Source organism: Anser brachyrhynchus (assembly GCF_964034855.1).
Source record: "Anser brachyrhynchus genome assembly, chromosome: 3".
Taxonomy (NCBI): domain Eukaryota; kingdom Metazoa; phylum Chordata; class Aves; order Anseriformes; family Anatidae; genus Anser; species Anser brachyrhynchus.
In genome coordinates, this window is record NC_137696.1 from 78,979,959 (window position 1) to 78,996,502 (window position 16,544).

The 16,544-nt window shown below is 38.1% G+C and overlaps 1 protein-coding gene across 2 annotated transcripts in view; it reads left to right on the forward strand.

Annotated features, from left to right (window-relative positions):
* Positions 1-16,544, forward strand: part of PREP (prolyl endopeptidase) — a 102,868-nt gene that overhangs the window by 61,304 nt on the left and 25,020 nt on the right. For both annotated transcript variants that reach the window (XM_080587182.1, XM_080587183.1), the window contains exon 10: positions 4,798-4,901. In XM_080587182.1, coding sequence (XP_080443308.1) covers positions 4,798-4,901 — 104 coding nt within the window. The remainder of the gene's footprint in view (positions 1-4,797; positions 4,902-16,544) is intronic.

The window sequence follows — 16,544 nt, forward strand, 5'->3', positions numbered from 1 at the left end:
CAGGTTTGACCTCAGTACAGAGCAAAGCACAAAATGTGGTAGTGTTAGTTGCAAGATGGAATCAACTTTAGATCTCTTGCACCATCCGTATTTAGAATCCAGTAGTTTTGTTTGTGACTCTGGCATGTTTACAGATGTGCAAAACTTATATATAACCAAGCCTTTGATTGCTTGACATTATGAAGAAATGCAAACAAATCAAGAACTTTCTTGGAAGGTAGAATGAGAACTAATATTAGCTAGTGGGAATTCAAATAAAAATTTTGAATTTTAACTCATACTTTCATTATGAACTTGAAATAAATCAGGAGATAATATAGTGCAGGAATTAGAATTAACTTACAATAGTGAAAACTAAAATAAAACTTTCTTGCAATGTTCCTTGTATTGTGTTTAACAATAACAGTAAAAAAACACTTTATCTTCTAAGAGCAGTATTGATTGTGTACCATTCAGGAAAGCCACGTTACCGAGTGGTGTTTATTCCCAACAGAGAAGTCCTTCTATTGCTGCAGTCAGATACAAATGACTTGAAGGAAAAAAGGCCAGTATCCCTGGTGTACTACTTTGAACTTTAAAAGGGTCATCTTCAGAGCAAGCACGGGGATTTAATGCTGGGATTCCCAGTCATGTAATGATGTCACTGCATTAACAAGAGATACAAAGCTAAACCCCCTGCATGCTAGGTTATTTTGGAATCTGCTTGGACTTCTTGAACGATCTCTTACTTTAAACCTGACATATATTCTTAACAGTCGGGTAAACTAGATGGTAAAGCTTCATAGCAATGCTCACTTGCTGCTGCTTTTATAATCCCATACTGATAAGTTATTTTGAAATCCATCCTTTGTAGTTTTTAAAAGAACCTAAATGTTGTTGTACAATTTCTATGGTTTGATAAAAGACTAAGGTGAGTGTCTCATAATGACTTTTGAGTATTTCAGTTTTCAGGTTTGAAGGTAATGCATCAGATGATTCGTTTGACATAGGGAATACTTCACATAAGATCAGAGAGCATATGTCACTTTTAATTAAGACACCAGGACAGTTATGATTGTTGTCTCAGAAGTATGTTTTCTAAAGAAAAGAAGATGCCTTGATCTTTTATGGAATCTGTTTTGTAAAAGATTTCAAGAGAAAAACAGCTTATTTTTTTCCTTTTTCTCTTCAACTCGACATGGAGAAAGAACTGGGAAACTTTTCTAGTTTTCATAAATTAATGTCAGTATTAATGACAAAACATTGAGTTAATATCTGTTTTTTGCCAAAGTACCTGGGTGCCCACCCGTTGGAATGGGTACACATCAGAGCTATAAGCTATGAAAAAGCATTTCTCTGGAGTAGAGGCAAAGCCAAAGTCTGTTAACACTTGGAAAGTTTTCAAGTCTAATTTTTCCAGCTAAAACTGATTGTTTCCTACAGGTGGAGAAGAAACAGGTCACATCTACCACATCTTAGGACTGCTTAATAGATGTATTTTAGAATATGCTGAATGACAGTCGTATTTGTCACTTCATTTTCAGAAGGACAAAAACCATGGAGAAAGTACATTGTGCATTGAAAGACACTGCAACACTGCTGTGTCATGTAGAGTATTGCATAAAAATGGCATAGATGGTAGTATAAAACTGTAATTAAGGGGATGATACTCACAAAAGCTTTAGCCTGGAAAGGCTTGTGAAGTATTGCTTAATTATTGCTTGAATTGGGATTTAATGTGATCTTCATCACAATTTTGAAGAACATTAGTAAAAGTCACAAAAATTCTTCCTCTGATAGCTTTGTGATGCCATTTATGCATAGCATCCTTACTAGCTGTCATTACAACACCTTAGTTTTGGGGTGCTGTAAGAATCCCCTTTGTACAATCCTATGAGGCAAGAGCTGCCCAAAGCATTTCATAGTATGTGTGTAGCACACTTAATAAATATTGCTGGATTATGAAAAATGAAAGGACTTCCTACACAGTTGTCAAGTTGAAGTCAGTATATGATAAGAAAAATGTATTTACTTCTGGGTTTTGTTTTGTTTGGTGGGTTTTGATTTTTTTTTTTTTTGCTCTGTCTCCCAAACATTCAATAGTTAATAAAGGACAGGATTCACATAGGGAGAGGAGAATCTTTAGCCAGAATCTCTAGCCTCTTCCAGAGTTATCAGTAATCATGAATGATAAGATGATCAAAAATGTTCTTATAACATCTGTTGTATAGTTTTGCTGTCTTAATAGTTAGAGCACAGCCGCATTACAAAATGGCTGTACGCTAGTTTTGATAGATTTGGTGGTTTTTCTAGAAAGGATTGTGTCAGATTATCAAAATTATGTATCTAGCATAGCAGAAAAGAAGCATGGTGATTTTCCTATTATCTCATTGTTTGTACAACCAGAAATAAGATGTTTCCAATTCCTTTAAAAAAAAAACAAACTTTTGAACAGCACTCAGATCATTGCAATCAGTTGGAGAGGAGCTTGAGGACACTCTTACTCTTGCTTTTACACCTAACTTCATCCCAACTTGATGGTTTAGATAGTTCACTTATTCATATCCCACTCTCTGTGGGCCAGAAGTTGCTGGTCTTACAAGCCTGTGCCATTCATCTTAGTAGTCTCTGCAGCTGCTAAACATGTGGAGGGGAAGAGCCCCAAGATCTGTTTTAGCTCCTGGCTTGCCAGCCAGCCAGCAATGGCTGCTCTGACTGATCGATTAGGCAGATTTTTTTTTCCTTTTCTCCAAGTGCTTAGCATGTACAGAAAATTCACCATGAAGTAGCTTTGCTTTGTGTAGCAGAGGGACCTGGAATCTTGAAGAAAGAGGAAGGGAACAAATGGAGGTAAAATGTATGGCAATAAGGAAAGGGTGAGGAAAGCAGACCAGGGAGGTAATTTTTAGGTAAATGTGTGGAGATACGTACGGATAGATAGATAGATATAATTTTTTTTAATTGACTAAAACCTTTATCAGTGGAATAATCAGATGAAAGTTATAGGACTGGTCCTTGGTTAACCTAAATCTTCCTACATTTCTGCTAGAATGCGGTATTATTTGCACTTGCATAAAGTTAATGTTTTTTCCTAATGAAAAACAAATAAATCTGACATATTGATGCTTAATACTTATAGTGAAATATTTGAAATAATGAATAAAGGACTTCTAAAACTTTAGATTTTGACACCATAAAAATCATCTTTGCCACTCCCTGAAAACCATTGTTAGCTATTCTGCCTCCTCTGGGCAGCAGTAAAACAACTGCCCTGCCTGTGACCAGCTGGTATGTTTTCCGTTTTCACATCGCTTTCTGAATCCTTATGCGTAAGGGAAATGCTGCTTTAATGCCTATTTGTATCTGTCACCCCGCATTAGTTAAGTTTGCTAGGCACTTTGTGACACGTGCGATGAAGGAAAAGTATTCCTAGCAGATTAGAGTGGTCCTCCTTTTATTCCCCTATTAATTGACCATTATGGAAAAAGGCTTTATCAGTTATTAGAAGTATTGCTTTTTGTCTGTGTTTCTTTGCCAATCTGTATCTTTGATTTTCCACAGTCCATAAAAATGATTTAATGAGGCAATTAACTTGTATCAGATATGTCCTCACTATTTCATTTTTCAATATAATTTTTATAGCCATAACCTCTGTAATACTTTCAGGAAAACAGAAGTAATTATCTAAAAGATACACAATATAGCATTATTTCAATCAAGTCTTGTCCACCTTGGTTAATTTTATTACAGTGAGAATTTCTATAGAGGGCTTGTTGCCTTCAACTTTTAGTGTTCTTTTCCTTAATACACATTTAAAATTCTGCAGAGACCATCTGGTTTTAAAGCAGAAAAACCAGAATAATTAACATTGCGGGTAGTTTTATATATCATATGTATCTGCACTGTATGCATGAATCGTAGGATTTTGTAGTATGTTAACTAGTGTGCAAACACAACGTTAGCCTGAGCCCCTTTCCTAAAGGTCTTACCCTGTATGGCACGTGTTCAAGTGTTACCAGGATTGATTGACAGAATAGGTGACTTGGTCTAAATACAAAATTATTCTTGGCCAATTACACATCTGTGTAGTGTCTAGACTGCTACAGTCTCTGTGATTCTGCCTCTGTTGCAATCTGAAAAAGTACCTTAAAGCCTAGAAGTTTTATACTGCTCATAGAGAGAAGTTTTCTCATGTGCACAATCATTTGGAAATCATAGGTGCAGCTCAAGCAAGCCAAATTGCCTTCAAGCCTTCAGGATCAGGATGTAAAATAAATTGTTGTAGACCCAAATTCTGTTCAGTCTCATAGGTAACCTCTGCTACTCTGCCGCAATTTCAAGGGGATACCCAGCTCCTTCCATTATCTAGGGTTCTGTTTGAATTGTAATTTAAAAACACCGTATTATAGAGAGAAAAATGTTGATTTGAATAAAATTCTTGGTGTATTTATTCTCAGGCTGTTGGCTATGGAGGAGATGTTTTAAAGTGGACTTCGTAATTCTTTCTTCCAATTTTATCATTTTCAAGAAAGGTTATGTAACTTCATTAAAACATTTTTTTTGTCTGTTTAACCCACTTTGAATACTGGCTTTGGGCAGCCAGAATTATTCTGTCTTTATGGAAAGCCTTTGCAGCCCTCTTAGATGAAGTGCATATATGTATATGTTAATGTATTTCAACTGAAAGAACGTATCAGGAGCTACTGTTTTTCACACTGCTGAGTTACCTTTGCTTTCATTACTCCATCACAGTGCCTCAACCAGCATCTTTTTAATGATGCCCGTACACTGAGCTGACAAAGCTGCACTCTGTTATAGGTATTATTTATCACTGTGATCTGACCAAAGAGGAACTGGAGCCAAGAGTTTTCCGGGAGGTGACTGTGAAAGGATTTGATCCTTCGGTTTACCAGACAATTCAGGTAATAAATGTGAAACCTTCTGTCTTCTTTTAATCACTTACATGAGAGTTTAACAAAATTGTGCTTGGCTGAGGGTGAGAGTGCTTTCATTACCTGCTGGGTTGCAGGTCTGTGTGGGAAGCGTAGTGCTCTGAAGGCATTGCATTACGTTTTGTTAGAGATTGGAAGATGATCCTACAAGTAACCAAGCAGGCGTCTACTGATAAAAGGCATTGTGTTCTATAATTTTCTTTTTTTTGTGTATGTTATGTTATTCTTTGATATTTGTTTTAACATCAAGCTACTTCTTTTCCATATGTTTATTTCTTTCAGCAGGGCAACTTGGCATGGCTCCAATAAGGGTGTAATAGGGCAAGATTTAAGAGACAGTGAAGAAATAGAGGAAAGATGGAATAATCAGTCTTCTTTCCAGCACTTCCACAGTATGCCAGGGCCCACAGTGGGAAGTAGCAATAATAGATAAAACTCTCTCTCCTCCCACCATTCTTATATGAAAATAGTGATGTTTTTTGCCACAGATTTCTATTGTGGACCTCTAAGACCTCAAGAAGACAGTGGGAGGAAAGAAGGAAATGCATTTGTTCATTCAGAACTAGCATCAAATATGTGAAGTCTGCCAGAGAAGTATGAAATGTCTTAACCGTGATGATTTGGGACAAAAGCAGGAAAATATCTAGTGATGTGATCAGAAAAATCACTTTCATTCACGTTATATAAGAATTCCCTACTCTGTCCACCTTTCCAAGAAGTGACGTAGTGTATTATGTATGTTAATGTATCAGTGCAGTTACACTTGAAACATTTCACTTTGATTTCCATAAAAACAGGATTAGACCCTTTTCCTGAAGTGCTGGCGCAACTAGAACAAGGAACAAAAGATAAGAGTAATTTAAAATACATGCATACGTATATGTAAGTAACATTCCCAATGTAAAACACCATGAAGCAATTACTGTACAGGTCTAACATCTTTTGATATTAGAAGTTTAAATGATTTTGGACAGGGATCTTTTCATTCTATCTGTACGCTGCCTGCTACCAAAGGGGACTGGGACCATGGGATGTTGCTGCAGTACTTAGTAAGTAGTAGGTTAGAACTGCATAATTCTGTTTTACATGTTTCCTACTATTGTAATAATTCATTGGGACTCCAGGAATAAAGAGTTAAAAGGCAAACGTAGTTGTCCTCTGTGGAATTGTTTCATGGCAAACATGCTTGCTGCCCTTTGGAAGTGGAAGGTTGCATGGGTGCTTTATAAAACTATCAAAGGATCAAATTTCTTAAAAGACTTTCTGCGTTGATAAAACAAAGGCCTCTGGATTTAAAAGTTTGCAGAGTAGTGTCAAAAAAGATGTATGTGGATAGTCTACAAACCATTTCTCCATGGGGAGAGATGAGTGATATCTTTCCTAGCAAGGTCTAATGCCATTCAGTAAATTTCACAGCAATCTAGAGAATAAAATCTTTGCTAATGAAGTATTTGGCGTCAACAAAGATTGGCAGATAGCAATAACAAGGACAACAGGTTACTGATTTATAATGATGTAAACTTTTATTAAATGATCCCATTATGACAATCTGTCACTCAGTGTATATAGCCAAGTGGAGGTAAGATATCTGGACACCAGAGAGAGATTTATTGCACTTCACAATCTGAAATCACGTGCGTTGTGTCAGTTGGTTACCCAGAGGTCTCTTTATAATCCCTGGAAGGCCATCAGCTACATCTATAATAATAAGCAGCATGGCATAACACGAGCAGATCTGTAGAGTAAAACGGCTTGTGCTGACGATCCAGTACCCATTTTTGTGAGTTTTACTTAGAACTAGCTGTAGATCTGTGTTGTGAACTGATTGAAGCGCTCCTGGTTGGTGTACTCATGCAGCGTATCTGCTATTTGAGTTTCATCCAGAAGGAATCCAGTCTGCATGCACTGAAACCTCTCTACTGTGTGAACCAAAACACAAGAAGAGTGGTGGGGAGACTTACTTAAAACCACACTTGTGTTGAACTGAAATGTTATGGTAGGTTCACAAAATAGTCTCTAAAGGCTCAGAGTGGTATCTCAGTTGAGTAACATAGAGACTTCATTGGAGGCACCTGTTTCTCACGTATAAGACTTAGCTAAGTTTAAGGCTTATAAAGTTAAGTGAAATCACTCCTATGAAACCATCAAGCTATGGATGAGATGTAACAGGCCGAGGAAAATGCAGAGCTCTTTGTAGACATGTACTTTGAGCTCATAACAAATATTGTGGCTAAAAAGATTATGTAAAATGTACATTTTGATTAGAAAGTGATCTTGCCACTAAGCACAGCTTTGGTAAGCCCCCAATAAGATACTCTACCCTAGATCTTAAGAAAGATATGGAGCTTCTAGAGAGCGCTCATATAAATTTGTTAAAGAATTAGAATATAGTCATTACATTATGAGGTGTAGCATATTTAATTCCTGCAACTTATAGAAGAACTTTTGGAGGGTGGTTTAGTTTCTTTATATGTAAGATTTTGCAACTGAGTCAGAATGGAATAGAGGATTTTGGTTTCTATGGACAAAGGTATAAGAACCAATGCCTGAAAGCGGAATTTAAATATACCTAGTGTGGAAAAAGGTGAAATTACCTAGTATAGATAGTATAGTTAATATATATATATATATATATGTCTTATAGATGGATTGAGTATGTATCTTACAGATGTGTAGAGATAGTATAGTTAAGCAACAGTGTGACACCGTGGCTTGAAATTTTGAAAGGAGATTTGGTATTTTTCTTAATTTCTTATTTCTAATTTTGCCCCTGCTACATATACAGGACAGATTCTGTAAAAGCAGAATGATAGTAGTGTGTGTGCCTAAGGCTATTGTAAACAACCCCATCTGTTTGTCCGTGCATCTGCAGACAGAAATAAGAGTTTTGCAGATGACAGTTTGCTGAAAATGTACTCACAGAGTGTGTTTCACTCAAATTCATGATAGAGACTTCCACAGAATAACTTGAGGGCATAGTGAGCTGAAAAAGAGAAAGAAAAGAGCATTCTCTTTCGGGAAGAACTTGGTACAATTATAATACTGCCGTCAAACTCAAGGATAATAATGGAACACAAATACCCTTATAATTAAAAAAAAAAAAAAAAGGATTTAGAAGGGGTTGCAATAAACTAGAAATAATGCATTTTTTCTAGCAAATCGCATTTAATATAATAAATGTCTGGAAAAATAAAATCTCATTTTACATTTAAATCGATTACATGCTAAATTAGGGTAAAGCGGAGTAGTAATACACCTTATTTCAAGGAGGAAGCATTCTGTGCTATGCCCTTGGAAACCTTCACTCTGGGAATCACTGGCAGAGGTTCACTGCTAAGTTGTGAAGAGGTGAAGTCAATATTACTGTTTCTGGTTTTCTCCTTATTCCTTCTCAGTGCCACCTCTAAGTAAATGTGACCTGTGCAGTTACGCTGGGATCTGTGTTCATAAAGAGCACTCTTGGATCACCACCTTTTCTGTTTTACCTTTTATCAACAAATAATTTCAAGGTGGCAATGTCTTGGAAATTAGTTTCCCGTATCATTTGAATCCATGGGGAACTTTCAGATGAGCCATGGAGGAGGCTGTTTGTCAAGGCCAAGGCTGGAACTACCTGGTACTACATCATAGTAACCCAGCCTGATAGTTTTGCATGCTTCGGCCAGACTCCAGTCCTCATCCCATTTGTGGGGTCCTAGGTGGCTTGGTGGTCTTTCTGCTAAATTGGTGTTGGAGGAAGGAAAGAGAGGTGGTAGCTCATCAAAGCAATTCATAAATAACACTCAGCCTTGCATAGCCATTTGAAAACTCAGGCAACAGTTCAGGGAATTGTGAAAGAAATTCAAAATTAAGAATAAAAGAAAAATTATGAGGATAGACAAAGATTGTTAATTACAGAAGAATAAACAACACTGTGGTATGTATTTCAGACTATTAACTTCCATCTGAATTATTAAAGTAGTAAAGGAAAATGTTGGCTCTGTTCAGATCTATGCCCTTAATGAAAGGCAGGTCCCCTGCAAAGGTTCTTCCTTTATTCTCATATACCTGAAGAAATATCCATTAAGCTTAGCAATCTCCCTAGTTTCGTTTGTGTAGCATATATGAAATTTTAATGAGTTGTTGTTCTTTAGCAGTCTTTGAACATGACTGAGTTAAGAAGACTTGAACTGAAGTTGTAAGGTGTCATAGTGGTGGAGGTGTCATTGTAAAGTGGAGGGTGACTTTTTACACAGGCAGATGGAGATGGGACAAGGGAGAATGGCTTTAAACTAAAAAAAAGGAGAGATTTAAATTAGGTATTTGGAATACATTCCTTTCTCAGAGGATGGCATGGCACTGGCACAGGCTGCCCAGAGAAGCTGTGGATGCCCCATCCCTGGAGGTGTTCAAGGCCAGGCTGGATGGGGCTTTGGGCAACCTGGGCTGGTGGGAGGTGTCCCTGCCCATGGCAGGGGGTTGGAGCTGGATGGGCTTTAAGGTCCCTTCCAACCCAAACCATTCTGTGATTCTGTGTGTATGAAATCTGAATTATGGCAGTTGGAAAATGCTACAGTGCATTTCATGGACTCCTTGCAGTCTTTGAAAGTATGGACCAGCAGTAAAGTTTACTACAGTATGTAAATTTATGGCAGAGCAGCTGCTTCATAGTACCTGAGGTTATGTTATTACTCTTTGGCAGCCCAAAGTAAGAACAAATTAGCCAACTCATATTGAACCGAAGGAAGAGCTGTTTCACCGTACCTGACATTTACACCTGGGTATGAGCGTGCCCACAGGTTGTTGGCTCTGTGGGACACACTGCACGCACTTAGTGTAACTTACCTTGAAAGACTCGTGTGTGACCTTCGTTAAGGATCAGGCTGTGTGAAATGCTTATCACGCATCAAAACTGTATCCTGAGTGTGTTTGTTAAATGACATACTAAGTAGTGTTAATAACCTTTTTTCTACCAGATGCTTCGCAAAATTTGTCTTTGCATCCCTGAATGCTTTCATCCGTCACCGTGACAGACTTTTTCAGGAAGTAGCTGAAATCCATGGGTGGGTTTTACGGGAGAGGAGAAACACTTCTGCAGGAACTTAGAAATGGCAGTTGGCATTAGCTGTTCACTGCATAAATAACTGCTGCTTTAAATAAAAGGCCTTTATTTTATTTTTACAAACAAAGCACTTATGTGCCTCTCCGTATTAACACCTCGCTGTGACACCTAGGCATGGATAAGCAGCGCTCTGTCCTGGCTCAGAACTCACCTACTTTTAGGCTGATATGTGTGATTGTCAGTGTTGAAACTGCAACAATTGAAATGTTGTTTGGCTCCTTTTGCCATTCTTTGAATACCTTCCAGTACTATCCTTAAAATAGTTTGAGATGAACCAAAAATAGTTGATGCTATTGACAGATGCACTTTGGATTAGGTCTTGCAGAAGAACTGTGAAATTTGTAGTACTACTTAGTTTGGTTTGAAAGCAGTTGGTGGTTGGGACAAGTCTTAAAAAGGATATTTGTTTTCTTGTGGCTGGGATGAATCATTTCCTCTTCTGCAAAAATTATTTCTACAGGTGATTTTCATAAAAAGTTTGTTCTGTTGTTCCTCCTTTCACCCCCATCTTCAACCCCTTGAAGCGCTGATCTCAAGTTATGAGTCACTGGTAGGGAAAATTAACCTCCAGTCATTCTAACTCCTGATGGAACTTGACACCGTACAGTTTGGCACAGTTGTAAATCTCTGTTTCAGGAAAATAAAACACCGGGAAGATGAGTCAGGCTTGAGGTTGATTGGCAGAGCTGTGGGAGAAACTTGTGCACGGCACCTGCCCACGCTATTCCTGGATCTTGCCCTCGCTGTTAGTGTCATTCCATGAGCATTAAATGCACTCATTGAAATAAAGAGTAAGAGAAGAGATGGCAGGAGAAGAAAGCAGTGTCCTATGAAAGCTGTAGTAAGCTCAACCTGCTTAGCGATACAAGTGCTGACATTATTACTGCTTTTTCAGTGTTGATAAAGAGATGGTTTTAATATTGTTTCTGTCTCTTGTCTAATAGGTATGAAGAGATCACTGGAGTTTGGAAAGAAATTCGGTAGCTCTGTTGCCTGTGTTAAGAAAAAAACATTCCCCTAGCAGAGAAGGGCATGTACTTTTTACACTGAATCTAATGCAGAGACAATTCTTCCTTTTGCTTTAGGGAAAAAACTTGTTTTGGCATCCTTTTCCATCCCCTCCCGAGAACTGATTGATTTTTGAGGAGCTGGACGTTTTTGGTTTTAACAATATTTGGAATTTGCCTCCTGCTCTGATCTCATGGGATGGAGTGGGGAAATAGAGTTAATACTTGGGGGAAACAAGTTGCTTATTGTTGCTTGTTTGGATTTTATTTCCTTGTGGTTTCATGTTGCAGTGGGGAAGAAAATGAAGTAATACTGTGGTGGAGGACGGAATGTGAAGAAGCATATCAGTTTTAATGCTTGCCGCAGTGTAGCAGACACCTGCCATCTTCCCGGGAGAAAAGGAGCTTTTAAAAGCTCCACTTTCTATCAGGATTCCCAGGAAGAAGGCTGAAGTCTTCAGCTCTGAGCTCTGCCAGTGTTTTGGTAATAGCTGTGGTTTTGGCACCAAGGCAACAGCCTTACTCTGGAGGGCATCAACAAAATCACAGTGACAACTGTGGCAGTATTGGCAGTATGCCTGTGTGAATTTAGCTTCTTACACCCTTGGCATGTGATTGTTACAAACAACACTTTAATCTGCCATTACCTTTTCTAATTCCAGGTCAGTGAAGAAACACTACCTGAGAACAGACTTCTAGCTTTTAGGCTCTGTATTTCTTTACAGCCAAGAGATTGTATATTAAAAATGATTCATAGTTGCAGCTGTAGTGCACTCCATTTAAGGTGAAAATTATCAGTATGAAGGATATTTTGTCTAGAAGAGCATCAAGTGAAGGATTTCCCATAATGACCTTGCGTGCTCTTGAACTTTGAAGTCCTCCTGCCTGAGTAGAGGAGTAGCAGTTCACTCTACACCCAGTATATTTAAGCAGCCCCATCCAATGCACTTCAGATAATTCACACCAGTAATTCTGGTGAAGCATGATATTCCCTAAGTGTCTGGAGGTGGAGGAGTAGGAACCAGGGATCCCTATTCCAAGTAAGAGGATGAAGTCATAGGAGACTGCATTGCTTTCTTTGTAAACCCAGTTCAAATCCTGATTTAAAGTCTAAATGTCCAAGATCGCTCTATCCCCTTCTTACATACCACAGAGGATTGCTGCACAGTTTAGGATGTTGGGAGCTTTTGTTCAGCAGAATGCAGAACAATAGAAATGTGGTTTGGGATGGAGGAGTACAGAACTGTTCTTAGGAAGAGTTAGCACTATACCAGACCATGGTGGGGGGGGGAATAATACTAAAATACCATTCTCCTTCATTTGGATCATCTTATAGGCTTTGTGATTCACTATTTCCAAACTTTTTAATATGAGATGGTTTCTTTTTCTGCTAAATGTGCAGGGAATTGAAGACCTTCTTTAAAATGTTAGTCTGTAGAACCTCCATATTCAAAGCATTATAAAAGTGTTAATTTGTTTTAAATATACAAGAGAAGTGATTACTCAGTAGCTTAACTAAAATTTGTTTTAAAACATTCTTCTTATGCTTTATTCAGTAGAACTTTTGGTTGAACTTGCAGTGGTTTGTTTTCAGCTTTTCTAATGAGTAGAGATGTTAGCTGGCTTGCTTGATCCTGAGCTGCATGCTGTGCTCTATTTCTTTCTCAGAATTTCTTAAAACACAAGGTGGAATAGCATGGATTAAAACAGAGCTATAATCATTGAATCTAGTGTACATAATCACTTTTTAAATACAGGAGCTTTAAACAAATGTAAGGGAACTTAAAGGATTGTTTTACAGCCTCCCGTGTCTTAAATTACTGCATCATTGCTGGTAAATAATAACAGTTTAGATTTCTCCAGTAAATGGCTAAATGCATTTCACCATCAAGAAAAAAAAGATTGAAAACATTGTTTACTTGAGCACCTTAAAAGAACATGTCTGTTTAAGCCCTCACGTAGGTAGATTCTTTGCCAATGTAGGGAAATTAAAATGAGAATGCTGTTGCAGGGAAAATGCTTATTTCTTGTCGTCTTTGTAAACAAATCACTGAAGATTTTTCCCTTCGCTTTTTTTCCAGCTTTCATATTCACTGATGTGATTGATCTCACCTCCAGTAATTAACCATGAACACATTACTATTTTAATTAACTTCCTTACAAGATAAGAAAGAATTCTCTTTAATGATTCTCAGTGGGTATATTCTCTCAGCTTTTATTCTCCCCTTTGTATAAGCCTATCAGTGTTATTTCTCAAAGGTAGTGAGTATTATTAACTTCATTTTACAGGAGCAGAAGCGTTCAGAATGAGACTTGTCCGTGGTTACATACTGATGAGGTGTTGCACTAGGGATATGTTTGGGTACAGTGTGCTATACTAATGGCAGTGGTTCACTGCTACTCTTTTTGCTGATCCTGAGCTGGCCTTTCAGATCTGTTTAGAAAACTTAAGTTTTTAGTCTTAAACAACAGTTCAGAGAACTTTAACACCAATTAAAAACAACAACAAAAAACAACTCCCAGTATCTCCAACCGAATTATATCATGACAAAAAACAGTCTTTTGATCGCTATAGTATTTGTGTGTTGTATATAGTACAGATCGAAGAGTCATGTTCCATACGTGGTGGAGGGTCGAACACATGGGATACTTCCACAAAAAAACTGCACCCAAACCTTGTTTGTTGTTCTTCAGTTCTTGTTTGGATGCAAGTAGTCATAAAAATGGAAAATTTTACCACACTAGGGATTGCATGTATAGTCCTCCTCTGAAAGAAAGTAGTGGTAACTGCCAGTTTTCTTTCTCTATCCCTTTCTTGGGGCTAAATGTTGGACGTTGCTGACATGCCAGCATTGTTCATAACAACAGTGCTCCTCTACAAGTATGGGATCTTTTTTTTTTTTATCCATCCTGCCCACCCAGTACTTTGCCTTACTGCGCCTACCCAGTAGGGTGTTAAATGGTGATGATAGTGCTACACTGAAGACAGATCTCTCTGGGACTACAATTACTGGTTTTATTCACTTAGCTGGCCGAAGGTCATTAAATGATTGCAGTTGTCAGTCCTCACTAATGTGGGCAAGCATTCAAGCCATTGATCTAGCAGGGAAATACACTGAGTTCCATTACTAGGCCACTGAGGCAGCCAGACTCTTTAGAGGGCTGCTGGCAAGTTAAATACTTTTTTTTTTTTTTAAGAGTTGTGCTAGTAGTGTCATGTAGGTCTGTTGAATAGTCATTGGGTTTCCAAAGAAGAGGACTCATATTTAATAAGTTGTATGGACAGGTATTTCTCTGTTTTCTGCCACAGGATGATTTTGAAACTGGAGCAGATTTGCTGAACAATGGTAATTGTAGTTGTTTACTTGTTGGGGAACCCATGATACTTGTGAATAAAATATTGAGCACTCCATTTTTATAGGTGTCTATGCAACTGCAAAATAAGTATAGGGATGTTTTATAACATTACGATTTTCATTTAATTATTTAAAAGACTCTCTGGAATGTAACTAATACAAATTTTCAATGCTGTTGGTGGATTTTTGAACTTCTATTCTCACCAGCTCTTCCTGAAGATATTATTATATCATGGCTTTGTGAAAGGCAGAAGGTAGACACTTATTCTCTTTCAATCCCCTTGTTTTCTCCACTTCTGTTCTAGTTCTGAAGGCTCGCTTCTTGAAATCATATAAAATGTTAGTAAAAATTACCTCAAAAAATCATTGAATCCATCGAGGTCCAAGAGTTAAGATACTGGCTTTTCCTGCAAGAGCCAGCTGTTACTGCCTGGCAGGTGATATTGCAGCTGTGAAGAGAAAAACCTGTGGCAGAGCTGCTGTAATAACTGATGGACATTAAAACTGGGAAAGAGAAGAAACTGCAGTGCCCAAATGTGTCGTGGCACGTGGTAGCAACATGGTCATATACCCATGTACTAGAGCTAGCCATTGTGGCTTCCAAGGCTAGTGTGCTGGGATCTGTTGCAGGTCATTTCTGCCTGCACCACTACAGACTGGCTTTTATCTACTTTGTGGATAAAATCCTTCAGCTTCCCTAGACAATCTGTCCCAGCGTCTCACTGTATTTATTGTTTAAAAAAAAAAAGCTTCTGTTACAGGGGAGTGAGGTGTCCACCAGTAGGTCTCACCTAAATTCTTTTACTACACTTGCAATGCATTGCTGTGCATCCCTCTCAGACAGGGAAGACAGGCAATTTTCTTCCTAGTTACAGCAAACTTCTGTATATTTAGAGACCGTTACCGTGTGTCCCTTCTTTTTTTTCTTTAAACTGGAGAAAAGTGCAGTCTGTTCAGTTTTTCTAGTGGATTGTCCTCTGCGCCTCCTATCACTCTTAACGCTCTTCTTCCTTTTCCCTAGAATCTCTTTAAATGGCCAGCACATGATGTGCCATGTTTTAAATTGAACCACCATACTGTAGCTGAGGCTTTGTAAATGTTAAATACAGCAGAAAGGATTGCTTCATATGTCATATTGCATGTGAGACTTCTGCCTATTTGTGCCAGTAGAGGGTTTTCTCTCTTGTCTCAAAAATCATTGTTTGCTCAGGTTCAGTTTGGCGTGTTTGAATATTTCCAAGACGCTTCTCTGAATTATTTTTTCAGTCAGTTGTTCCCCACCCTATAGGTGATTGCACCTGTCTGAGTATAATGTGTTGAATTTCTGGCCTTATTGGATTGTATTTTACTTTTTCATGTAGTTTTGTCTTACGTTTATTTCTCTATCCAAAAAGCACTCCCTTGTCCCCTCTTTGGTGCAGTCTTGGTGCTTTCTGTTATCAGTGAAGCTTTCCTGCAGTTCCGTATTCCGTTCAGATACCTCACAGTGCATGAATCTCTTTCTGAATGATGTCCCTGCAGGCTACCGAGGAACTGGGGTGTTTTCAGAACAGAAATGGCTCTGGCAGAGCTAGGAGGTTTGTGTTTCAGGGCTGCAGGCCTCTAAATACACAAAAGTTAGTAGCTAGTTTATGCAATCATATATTAAGCTTGACATGATACAACTGATGAAAAGACATTTAACATAGTAGAGCAGCCTACAGAGAACAAACCGGGACGTTATTGCTTCTTTATCAACTTGTTTTATTGTAGCACTTTGGAGGTTTAGTCATGGACCATGTTTAGCAGCATCCTGAAGAGCTATACAAACGTACGCCATAGCAGGGCCCTTACCAATCACAGCTTGAAAGCAAGGCAGAGCAATAAATTGTCTGGAAGATTAATATGCTAACTACGTATTAACTACATTGAGGTGGCAAAAATTATAATTAGCGATATCTAAAAGTAATGAAAAGTGCCCATAAACTTTATATATGTATTACAGCAGCCTGATAGAGTTCTACTTGTGCTCTTCACCTAGGCCCGAAGCTGCGTGGTGGATTAAGGTGATTGTTGTTGTTAATTAACATTCATCACCATGGTAGAAGATGGATGGATAGAGTTGAGTGGTGAATATTAATAGTAAATAACAATTTCAAATGTTGGAGAG